Source organism: Malaya genurostris, chromosome 2, assembly GCF_030247185.1.
Source record: "Malaya genurostris strain Urasoe2022 chromosome 2, Malgen_1.1, whole genome shotgun sequence".
In the NCBI taxonomy this organism is placed as follows: domain Eukaryota; kingdom Metazoa; phylum Arthropoda; class Insecta; order Diptera; family Culicidae; genus Malaya; species Malaya genurostris.
Window position 1 is genome coordinate 207,011,919 of NC_080571.1, and position 12,858 is coordinate 207,024,776.

Consider the following 12,858-nt stretch of genomic DNA (forward strand, 5'->3'; position numbering starts at 1 on the left):
CGTAGTGTATCGGTAGAACAAAAGAGTGAAGATGTACTAAAGCAGAGAGCGGATGTCTGATACTCAGGAGAGATGCGATATATCGGGGTTTGGATTTCCAACCCCGAACATAGGGCAAGAGTTTTTCTGGCCCTAAGAGGCGAATGACCTTAACGGTAAAGCCTCTATGATCAAAACAAAACAGCGTTTAACACTCCTTCACACACAATCGGGGAGACGGCGGCCCGAAAATGCCTAGTTTGATTTTCCTTCGCTCTGTTTCTCTAGCGATACATAATGTAAAAATAAAGCTTTCTTAAGTCGACGCGGTTGATGCAAATGGTGCAGAATTGTCCGATGACGGGTCGATCGAAGCGCTACGATCGGCCCCATATCGTGCTCAATCGGTCCGATAATCGGGCCGATGATCGGACCGATACGGGTCTACAAATTTCACTGGGGTCCGATGTTCGGATTTACTGGGTAACGCTAGCAAAATCAAAGGTAGCTATGATTCGATCGAACCACATTCGATCGAAAAATCAATACGTCGTTATTCAGAATAAGGGCGTTATTCTAAAACAAGTGGCGCATTACGTTATATTCATGGAGATTGTTTTCCTGATGTACACAATTGTATTCATGTTTTACATATGTGGTTAGAGAGACCTATTCCTTCTTACTTGGTACGTTGATCACATACGAGGGTCAACTGACCAAATACCAAAATTTCTGAAACCAACCCATTGGGATAAGCCCTGCGAGAAATCGACAAACAAATATTTCTATGCTGGCCCCAAACAATCTAGCACTTTTCAATCAAAAACGAACAACAATCAAATGTAACAACAAGATACATCTGCCACGACAAACAATGGACGAAGGTGCGATAGGCAAACCAATGACCCCCAAGCCAGGCTACATGGTAAAGAGACTGCCTATTCTCCAAGTAAAAAGGCTATCGAAGAGACCCAATACAAAGAAAAAGTGATTTCATTTATACTGAAAATATATAAGATGAGCTGGCTCTGGATTCAAGGATCTTGAGTCGTAAGTATAGGGTAACAGTTCCAGTAGTCATCTCATATACGAAAACCATTAGAATGAGATCGGTTGTCTCTAATGGATAGATTGTCTTTCAGGGTAATACGAAAATAGGTGCACTCGCTTCGAGTTTCCGCGTGATTATTGTGTAAATCCGTCGTTCTGCGGAATCATCCAACACGTTCTGTGTGTCATTTAATCTTACCTCTGACCTTAAATAGAACCAATAATCGAATGAATGTATTTTCACATCCTAACAAACGATTGCTGTGATGATGCACCAATTAATGGCGGTCATCGAATGTCATCACGTGGTATCGCAATATGAATGATAATTTACAACCACACATCCTCTCCCATCTCCAAATAAAGATTATGCTTGAGATTATGCTATGGATTATTGATCTGTTTCTTTTTCAAGTAGAAGCAATGGTTCGTTTTATTCTAAAGGGTGATTTTTTAAGAGCTTGAGAACTTTTTTAAACAATAAAACGCATAAAATTTGCAAAATCTCATCGGTTCTTTATTTTAAACGTTAGATTGGTACATGACATTTACTTTTTGAAGATAATTTCATTTAAATGTTGACCGCGGCTGCGTCTTAGGTGGTCCATTCGGAAAGTCCAATTTTGGGCAACTTTTTCGAGCATTTCGGCCGGAATAGCCCGAATTTCTTCGGAAATGTTGTCTTCCAAAGCTGGAATAGTTACTGGCTTATTTCTGTAGACTTTAGACTTGACGTAGCCCCACAAAAAATAGTCTAAAGGCGTCAAATCGCATGATCTTGGTGGCCAACTTACCGGTCCATTTCTTGAGATGAATTGTTCTCCGAAGTTTTCCCTCAAAATGGCCATAGAATCGCGAGCTGTGTGGCATGTAGCGCCATCTTGTTGAAACCACATGTCTACCAAGTTCAGTTCTTCCATTTTTGGCAACAAAAAGTTTGTTAGCATCGAACGATAGCGATCGCCATTCACTGTAACGTTGCGTCCAACAGCATCTTTGAAAAAATACGGTCCAATGATTCCACCAGCGTACAAACCACACCAAACAGTGCATTTTTCGGGATGCATGGGCAGTTCTTGAACGGCTTCTGGTTGCTCTTCACTCCAAATGCGGCAATTTTGTTTATTTACGTAGCCATTCAACCAGAAATGAGCCTCATCGCTGAACAAAATTTGTCGATAAAAAAGCGGATTTTCCGAATGGACCACCTAAGACGCAGCCGCGGTCAACATTTAAATGAAATTATCTTCAAAAAGTAAATGTCATGTACCAATCTAACGTTTAAAATAAAGAACCGATGAGATTTTGCAAATTTTATGCGTTTTATTGTTTAAAAAAGTTCTCAAGCTCTTAAAAAATCACCCTATATAACCCATTGCATTTCCTTGCGGAATAATTCCTTAGTCATATTACAATCATCGTTAGTTCCGTTATCATAAAGTCATATACATACTTTCCAATCTCACCAGCAGTCGGTTTTGATCGAACATCATTAGCGGACGTCCCGATCCGCTTTCGAACGCTTAGCGGTCGTCCCGATCCGCTTTCGAACGCTTAGCGGTCGTCCCGATCCGCTTTCGAACGCTTAGCGGTCGTCTCGATCCGCTTTCGAGCGCTTAGCGGTCGTCTCGATCCGCTTTCGAACGCTTAGCGGTCGTCTCGATCCGCTTTCGAACGCTTAGCGGTCGTCTCGATCCGCTTTCGAGCGCTTAGCGGTCGTCCAGATCCGCTTTCGTACGCTTAGCGGTCGTCCCGATCCGCTTTCGAACGCTTAGCGGTCGTCCCGATATGCTTTCGAACGCTTAGCGGTCGTCCCGATCCGCTTTCGAACGCTTAGCGGTCGTCTCGATCCGCCTTCGAACGCTTAGCGGTCGTCCCGATCCGCTTTCGAACGCTTAGCGGTCGTCCCGATCCGCTTTCGAACGGTTAGCGATTGTCCCGCACGGAACGACCGAAATTAGCTCTGCGCCTAATTCGTATTACTGTTTTTGAATTAGTTGATTTTAACAACAAAATTTCCAAAATAACTATAAAATTAGTTAAAATTGAGAATTTACTTTGCTGAAAAAACTCTTATTTTTAGAGAATGTGTTTAGTTGGTGAATATCCTGGACTCAAACCAGCAATATTTCAATCCAACACGAAATTCTCATTGACAACTAATTTTGTTATTAAAATCAGAAAATTTGTTTCTATTTATCTATCACCATCATTACTGAAGGACAGCACAAAAAAACCAAAACTGAAATGGGTATTATTAACAAGTTTATTAGCCCAAAACTCATGAGAAGTGTCAAAGCAAAACAATCCATTAAAAAGCTAAAAAGGACAGTCTTATTGAAACTGCTTGAACATTGTTTTGATGTTTTTCGCATGTGTTCGATATATCTTTATTTAAATTTCTTAACCGATATGTAAAAATGTCGTAAACTGTTAGTGGAAATCGTATTTATTCAGAATTTGTGCGCACTTGAAGCGATTGTGCGTAATAATGTTTTTACGCGGAACAGTGAAGTGAATTTCGAATGTTTCACTCTAATTGTGATGAAGTTTTTTTGTATCTTCAAACCTTCCGAGCTGCGCCGTCCGGTGTACTATTTGTATTCGGTTTTTGTTTTCCGAGTGCTCAAAGTTTTCAGTGAGAATGAGGAAAACAGTGATTTAGAAGAAAAAAAATTCAAAAAGATGTTTACGTTTCGTTTATGTCTTTTTCTCCAACACAACATCGTATTTATACCTGCCAATATAGAAAAGACAACCGCTTCTGAATTTTTTTCGGCAGTAGTGTGCCATCTAGTGGCTAGTAGTCATTAAGGTGTTACCGTTTCGGTGACAGGGCGCCATATAGCTGCAGATTGCAGAAGCCAATTCAACCATTCATATTGGTTGAAACCAACATTATATTTCTTTAATTCAACTAAAAAATTAGTTGACTGGATATAAAGTGTGCCTTAGCTAAGAAATGACAGTACGTTTAATTTGTGAATTCAACTAAAAAAAATAGTCATTTCAACAAATATTTTATTATTATTAAGGGAATGAGAATAAAAAATCTAAATCAGCAAAAGTAAGATTTTTTTAGTTGTCTCAAAAAATAACTAACTAAAATCAGCAAATCAACTAAATTTTTCGCGAAAATGCTGATTTCGGTCGTTCCGTGCGACCGCACCAAAACAGTCCACGGATGCCCCAGTTTGTGCTTACAAACATCGTTAGCGGTCGTTCCGATCCGCTTTTGAACGATTAACGGTCGTCCCGACCCGCACCAAAGCAGTCCACGGCCGTCCCGGTCCGTGCGTATCAACATCGTTAGCGGTCGTCCCGATCCGCTTTAAAACGGTTTGCGGTCAACCCAATCCGCACCAAAACAGCCTCCGGTCGTTCCGGTTCGAAAAATCTCTTCTGTAGTAGTTTTTGTTTAACTACGTTACCTGTGAATCGCGTTCCAATTCGTTAGCTTCTTCAAGTTTTTTTTTGTTCCAAGGAGTTTCAATTCTTAAAATTCTTCGCTTCAATATGTTTTAATATTCCGATCTTCAAGAAAACGTTGAAAAAGTTCCGATAATCTTCAAGTTCTTCACTTCGAGATGCTCCGATCGTCCAAAAAAAAATTCCTTTCTTCCGTCATATTCCGAAAATATTGTCCTGGCAGGATCGCCAATGTGTAAATCCGTCGTTCTGCGGAATCATCCAACACGTTCTGTGTGTCATTTAATCTTACCTCTGACCCTAAATAGAACCAATAATCGAATGAATGTATTTTCACATCCTAACAAACGATTGCTGTGATGATGCACCGATTAATGGCGGTCATCGAATGTCATCACGTGGTATCGCAATATGAATGATAATTTACAACCACATAATTATAACAGCAGTATTGAACAGGTTTCGAACTATTTTCTCGGCGGTATTATTTCTTAGAGCCGAAGCAAAGATATTGTATCCGATTTTATCACGATTCGTTAATAGAAAGTTGTAATAGTAATAGACAAAATAATATTGCGACTCTACTATTGAGATAACTATTGGTACAGTATTTTCCCAGTTACGAAGAGACGGTAACTAATGTCGTTTTCGATTGAGAAAACTGAAACTGACCGAGGGTAGTTCCATCAAACAAACACTTTTCACGAACTGTGTTGGTTTCGCTCTTAGCAACGGGGGTTTGAGCAAACCTGATATAAAAACCAGGTTTGAAACTAACTCGATTTTCAGTTCAACAACAATGAAAGGAGGTTAGAAACTGGCTTCGAACAAACGGTTTGACAGCAGTTAAGGTGGAAACTGGGTTAGGTTCAGTATCAAACGAAAACGACATAAATATGCTGCAGAAAAAGAAGTCTACTATGTTGTATACTGTATACTGTATATTACCGAGCTTTAGAGATAATTTTATTCAAATACACCAGGAGCAATACGGTGAGGCTCTTGCAATCGAGAGGAAAATGTATAGGCACTTTTTCGCTGGCGTGCGGAATGGTATTCGTGTATTACGTCTGTACATGGAGAGACCTATTCCTTCTTACTTAGTTTTCAGAAACGAATGAATCCAATTCAAAACGCCAATTTAAATTTGATTCTTTCGTTCAAAGAAGCAGACCATATTTCAATACTGTCAAAAACCTATCCACATCGGTCCCTTGCGAGAAATCGAACAAAAAAGATCCCTACATCCAAGTACACCGTAAGTTTTTCTATATCGGTTTCAAATAACCCCAACACTTCAGAGCCGACCGCAGTTTCTTTTGGAGACTACAGTAAAATACTACAACAATGTGAGTTTTTTACGGCACCACAAATCCAAAAATTAAAGAAGAAAATATTACAAAAAAAACTCAATAATGCTTTCAACAACAACGATAGCAACAACAGCGACAACGAATCAATGGAGGAAGGCGTGATAAGCGAACTAATAACATCGCAGGTTGGTAACGAGACAGACTTTTACCCTTGAGGAACGTAAATAAGAAATATATAAATTTACATAAAAAGTATACATACGACTACATAGTTGCTTGCAAACATCACTTCTCTATGTTGCCTTGCTCTGAACTGAAATTATGATTGATGATCACTTGGTATCTTTTCTGCATCAATAGCAATCATTATTGATCTTCTATTGCATAGCATTGGTGATTATTGTGAGCTTTGAATAGTTGAAATTTCAGTGCTCCGCAATCCAACATTTTCTTCGTTATGGTTAAACCGATTTTAACAAATTTGAGTACATTCGGTTTTTCCACAGATTGTTTTATTTTCTCTGAATTCCGGTTCCGAAAATTACAATTGAAATTACAATGAATATCGTGCAAAATATGCAGAGACTATGCACTCCTGTTTCTCCGAGATCGCTAAACCGATTTTCACAAACTTTGATCCAAATGAAAGGTGCGACCCCATAAAAAATTTTGATTATTTAAAGTTTTATGTAGATCAGGCTACCGGTTTCGGTTCGGCCCATTTCGAATACTAGGCAAACCGTGTCATATCTGATTTTTATTCTGAAAATAAGTTTTCCACATCTTGAACATAATTCAGATGGATTAGAGAAGATATGACAACTTGAGTCTTGCCTTAAAAAGTTTATTTATTTAGCTGTAAAATAAATCAAATATTTTCATTTCATTTTCCCTTTTTGCGGCATTTGGGGGAAGTATAAGAGCGCAAGTAAGTCCAATAGTGATGGTAGGAGAGGTAATGGCGGGCTAGTCTATGCAGGCCATATGATCGTCATGAGATGGGATAGCGTTATGGGTTGGGGTAGGAACAAGACGTTATTGAAATGTTGTAGTGATGTCACGTCTTTGTCTTATCCTGTAGTTCATATAGGGGAAGAATTCTTTCCCCAGTGCAAAACTGATGAACCACAGAAATAAATTAATATTTTTCATTTCAAAATGTTGAACAACAGATTGCATCGTCCTAGTAATAACAGCTTCAATAAACAAAAGATTAAAGGTAAAAGGATCGAAACACTTATGATGAAAAGCATTGCGGTAGAACATAAATACAATCACCCCTATTCTGTATTTCAATCTATTCAAAATATTTCAATCGAATCGAAATATTTCAATCGAATGTGAATTTGCAATCTATATTTCGATTGAGTGATAATTTTGTATGGAAAACTCGAACTCGATCAAGATACAGAATAGGGGTGATTATGATAAATATTTATGAAAAAATACATTATCATTTTGTTTCCACCACTGAAGTTGATAGCACGGAACCGACAGCAACCAATACCATCAGGCAAGGAACTAGAAAGCATTTTGTTGTCTCATATTTTGACGACCTTCAAAGTCCATAAACAATCTGCACAGAAATTCTCATCGTTAAAATTAAAACATCGACTCACTTTCTATAAACCTTCTATTCAGTTTTTATTATTCTTAACGTCAATATACATTTCATCAATAAATCAATTCATCAAAAATATATCTTACAATTAGTATCGTTTGAAAATTTCAGCTATACGTTAAGAACTTACCTACTTCGTAGTCAACAGTCCTCAACGGGTACCAATAGGTTTAAATTGGCAGAATTGGCACAGCTTCCTAAAAATTTTTCCTCATCACCGCGAATTGATAATGATGCTCCGATCAGTGGTCCATTTCTGTCACGCATCATCGCACAACGTTCCCATCGTGAGCTCTGGCAATTGCGGCATGAAGTCTTTGGTAATCGATGCAAACTAACCGTCCGATTTCCACAATCAGCACATTTAAAAAAGCGCTTCTCTGCATCCCTGACTTTCAGTTCATGATGTTCCTCCTTACAGCGGTCGGCTGCCGAGAAGGCAATATACTTACAGTTCGTACAGATGACGGCTTTGCACGCAACTTGGAAGGTATTCATCATTTTTTCTTCCATGGCTTCCTTCCGTTCGAGATCTTTGAAATATTTCTCCTGCTGTTCATCCTCATGGGCCTGAATTAGATCCGTGTGGGAAGATGTTGCAGCAATTAGCTGTTGTATTCGTTCTTTACGGGCATTTTCTTCTAATTCCAATTTTTGCTTTTTTGAAGCATGACTACCAGTTTCGTCATTAGTTTCCATTTGTTCCAATGCCCGTTTCTTGCCAGCCTCGGTACCACGGTGTTTAATGAAATTGGGATTCGATTTCTCCAACGGTTTCTTTTTTATGATTTCTATGGCCTTTTGCCGCGAATGGAGAATTTGTTTCGGAGATGCGCCTAAGTCGATAACAAAGTTTCCAGTACTTAAGCGCGGCGTTTTTTTCGATTCTATGCTAAATGAACGATTTTCGAATCCATTGGTAGCAGTTGGACGAGAATTCTCAATCACATGACCTTTTGCCAAACCTTTAGAAAGAGAAGATGAAGTTAGTACCGCCTCACCTAATCCTAATTGCTTCAAACGCTCAACATCCTTTTCCCTTTGCTTGATATTTATTTCCAATCCTGAAGCAGACCCTTTTTTAGGAGCAGAATTGTTAAGCTGCTGCTGGCGATACGACGGGAGGGAATCCAAACTTCTTTGTGTACTAGTACTGTTGTTACGATCTCCTTGGAAGGGTGATTGATAGTATTCTGACAACGTCATGAGGCGAGATTTATCTTTCTGGTCTTGTTTTGGATTTCTTGTAGCTTTGATTGCCGAAAAACTCTGTCCACCATAAAAAACCTTTAAAATAAAATAGTTGGAAAAGTTTGGTTTTCATGAGTAATAATAAATATATACCTCACTTTTCCCGAGAACTTTGTTCCTCAATTCGTTCAGTCCTCGTCCAGCTGTCGAAGAAATAAGTCCCCCTCGATTGCAAGCTTTATTATACTCTTGTTTGACGTGATAAACACAATGTTCACATTCTCCCAAATTCACAACAGCAGTACATTTCTCTCCATTCTTTTTTTTACTACGACACGTTCCGAAATCTTTCGATTGTCCTAACACCATCACCTTGGCAGACTTGTCGATCGAGAGTGTAACCTCAGAGTTCCGGTCCTCATTCCGATCAAACACGCCAGGATTTAAAATACAAATTACCATACCTTCTGCGGTTTTCCACAGCTCTTTGTAGGCTTGGGAAAAGAGAAACAAGCTTATCATTTTTATATCTCCGTGAAGATCACTTAATTTCCATATTGCGAATTGTCCGCCTTTCGATGTTGTTTTCGTTGAACTTTTGCTTACAATAACTCCCGCAAGAGCCCAATCCTCCTTTAAATCTCCATGTTCGACGTGAGCTTTAACACGAGCCATTGAGATGGGTTTGCGCCCTTGCATACGCTCTTGTAAAATAGCGCTGGAAACTAAAGGGTGCACAAGGCGAATTCCAAAAATCGGGTCTGTGTATACACTTTTTTTGAAAACCTCTGGTATAACATTCTTTGCAATTGGGATATTATCCACTTTTATTGCACCAGGAAACGGTTGCACATTTTGAGATATTTTTTTAGCTGTTTCCACTTTTCGAGGCAGGTGAGAGGCTTCCTTTTCAGCATTTTTCAATGCACGATCGATAAAATTAGAAATCTGAAAATCTATTTTTTCCTCCTCCTTTTGTTTCAAAAGCTTGTTAATGCTTCTTCCATATTCATCATATTTTCTTTCGAGAAAATTTCGTGTTTCTTCATCATCAGATGAATCTGTATCGCCACTATGAACAGCACTTGATTTAATGTTGGTTGGTTTCTGGGAAGTTTCTTTCAAGCAAATATTTTGGTCCTGTCCACTGAGGAAGGTAGATCCAGAAAGCGACAGCAATCGCGGTTTAATTGCTGTAGTTGAAGACGACTGACTAATTACTGTAGTAGAAGACGGCTGACTAATTACAATATTTGTATTTAAAACGGCATCCTCAGCCTCTGCATCGAGTAGCAATTGTTCCAATTCATCAATTTCAATTGAACTTTGTTCTTGATCGATTTGATTGATTGACATTCTTAAACTTTAAGTAACTCAGCGGAACGAATTTTAATAATGAATACGATTAATTACCGGCGCTTCTCCCGATCGAATGGTTCCAACGTAACGTGTTTACATTTTTCGCGCTCTAATTGAAATCCGATTTAAACATTTCAAAAGGGCCTAAAACGATTGACAGATTCTCTGTGTTTACTTTCTCTATCGGCTATATCTGCGTGGCGTTATCATACAAATGTTCGTTACATATCTGGTACTGATGAAAAAATAAATATATTGGCTTCCGTTCTACACGAATATTTAGTAAGTAAACGTGAAAATTAAGTAGTTATTAACTAAACATAGAAAGTAAACAAAGAGAAACTTTAATTGATGCATGTGACCTTATAAAATATTCACGTCGAAATGTTCCAAATTCTATACAATTCTAATTTTGTCGAGCCGCATCAGTTCGATCATCAGCCTGATTATCGATAAGATAGAGCACGCCCACATTATAAATTCGGAATGAATTTCAAATCAAATTCGATTTTGCATCAAATTCAGTTTTGATGTGGCACACATCTTTGTTTTCTATATAGGGGCGCAAATTAGAAATTCAAGGTTAAATCCAGTACAAGTAGAAATGTGGTCAACTAATTTATGTTTCGAGCAGTCCGTATCGAAATAAACCTCATGAAAAGTTCCGTATTTAAAACTGCAGTTGATAAAATTGCACTGAATAAAAAAAATCGAAAATGCGAAATAATACAGAAATAAGTTTGCCAATAGTTAAAAATGTAAGCTAGTATCAACATATACAGGGATACTACATTTTAATATGTACTAATAATCTACCAAAGCTTCTAGCTCCTAGCACACCTGCAGATATACTTGGCTACTCGACAGATTCAATGTAGCAAAAGATGATAGTTTCTCAGCTTGTCAGAAACGAGATGTTGTTCGACAAACCCCTCAGGTGCTATGCTTGGGTACTTTGTGTAAAAGCTGCTGATGCCCTGACAGTGTGTAAGACCCAAGACAAGCTGCAGGTGGAAGTTCAGTGTTATACAATACCATGCCGACGACACGACCAGGCACTCCGAAGTAAAATCAGCATTAAAACTGTTCGCAAACGATTTCCGCCAGTTACCACAATTTTAGCGACCCTTTGTAATTGATAAAAATAATCTTCTCGAGCAACACTGTTTATATTGCTATAGACTAGTTACCAAGGAACCTCAACACAAATAAATATGTTTTGAAAGCGGTGGAATAGTTCTATTAGTGTTAAACTTTGCCCAAATTAGGCAGAAATGCATTTAAATTTAATCGAAACTATGGATGAAATATCATAAATATGCATTTATTGATTAAACTATACGTATAAATACTCAGAATCCGAAGGAATCGGATAGGGAGATACAGAAGTGTTATCGTGATGTTAGGATTCATAACAAATGGTCACTAAATTGTCTGCATCCAATTTCATTTGTAGATATTCCGTAGTTTTATCATACTGTCACTTTCGAGAGCTTCCAAAGAAAGAGCCAAAAACAAAAATCACTATTTGATCTTACCTTTCCTACAGTAACGGAAAACTTGCTAAGATGAAACAATTACTATTACAGTAGTATCGCCCCGATTGAAATGGATGAGAGACACTTCTTATGGTCGATGAATAAGATCGGTCGTTTGATCGTTTCCCAACGAACGAGTACAATGAACTGCTTCCAGCGATTCATTCGTACACTTCAACTTCTAGCTTTTCTGAGCATGAGGATTCGGTGTAATATACCGGTGTCAAAATTGTTTTGTGTCGGTTGATTGCGCAGTAGTGGAAACAGTATTTCACCTTGTTGGCCATTATTCGAGGATTACTAGTGGAATTCCACAAAGAAATCATTTTACCGTACGTTATGTAGGTACCGCTGAGTACTAGCCTCGCTCAGCTCGTTGTCGGTCATTTCCATGTCTTCCTTGTTGGTTTGCGCTGAGCTGTTATCACACAACGGTTTCAAGTCAGCAGTGAGCTATGCATCCCAATGTCCCTAAGACCTGAATTTTGAACTTGGCTTTATAAAAGACATAACTCATACTCCTCAATTTTTACATTCCGCTCGAGGCAGGTAAATCCATGAAAATGTTCCGTAATACAATAATCGATCTGAAATTTATATTGTTCACATTCATCTTGCCTTCGATATGCAGTACCCAAGGTTATGGTGACTGTTATTCAAAATCAATAATATATCAACTTCTGCTGTCAGTTTAGAAAAATTCACTAGCGTTTTCGATTTGACATTTCCAGTTACTGAGGGGTAGTTAAATTTACGATACAGTTTTGATAGACGATTGGCAGGTCGTGTCGTCGACCGAGCTTAAGGACGAAATCAATGGAGGCTTTGCAATATAAGTTTTTTATGCAGGATTGATTACTAGTTAATTTACTGGACATCGATTTGACATTCAATGCAAAATCGAACGTTCAAAATCCCGATCATAACCATTTTTTTCTAAGTATTCTTTAAAGTTTACATTTTTTCGCATCCGCATCATTGTCTGAAAATTCCATTCATTTATTTATATTGAATGTAAACAAATGAAACCTAATGTAAACAAATGAAATTACCGAACGGTTAGTAATCAATTGAATTACCAAACACTCATCTGTTGAAAATTCGGTAGAAAATTACAGAATATAGCGAAATTTTCTAAGTGTGTAGCGCTAAGATTTGGACAATATCGCATTGTCTCAATGACGGACTGAGTAATTAATTCTCACTCGACCGCTCGTTTCTGAGTGCTCCATTAACCCGGGCGACAGTCCCATTATATGATATGGAATTTTCACTCACAAAAATGACGGAATGAGCAATGAATTCTTACTCGATTTGTTCAGTGCTAGAATTTTCACTTGAGTTGGAATTCAATCAATCCGATTGACAGTGACATTAT

General features: G+C 38.2%; 1 protein-coding gene across 1 annotated transcript; it reads right to left on the reverse strand.

Moving 5' to 3' along the window:
• Positions 1 to 7,395: 7,395 nt before the first annotated feature.
• LOC131427258 (protein MCM10 homolog) lies at positions 7,396 to 10,011 on the reverse strand. Its single transcript, XM_058590273.1, has 2 exons — positions 8,737 to 10,011; positions 7,396 to 8,679 (listed from the first exon to the last, which is right to left on the reverse strand). The coding sequence occupies exons 1-2, from the start codon at positions 9,937 to 9,939 to the stop codon at positions 7,534 to 7,536; spliced, it is 2,349 nt and encodes a 782-aa protein (XP_058446256.1). The 5' UTR covers positions 9,940 to 10,011; the 3' UTR covers positions 7,396 to 7,533.
• Between the last annotated feature and the right edge of the window lie 2,847 nt (positions 10,012 to 12,858).

Bases quoted from the DNA above. Each gene is read 5' to 3' on its own strand.
- LOC131427258 (XM_058590273.1), bottom strand. From the start codon at position 9,939: ATGTCAATCAATCAAATCGATCAAGAACAAAGTTCAATTGAAATTGAT. The intron at 8,680-8,736 runs GTATATATTTAT...TTTATTTTAAAG, and splicing joins AAGTTCTCGGGAAAAGTGAG to GTTTTTTATGGTGGACAGAG.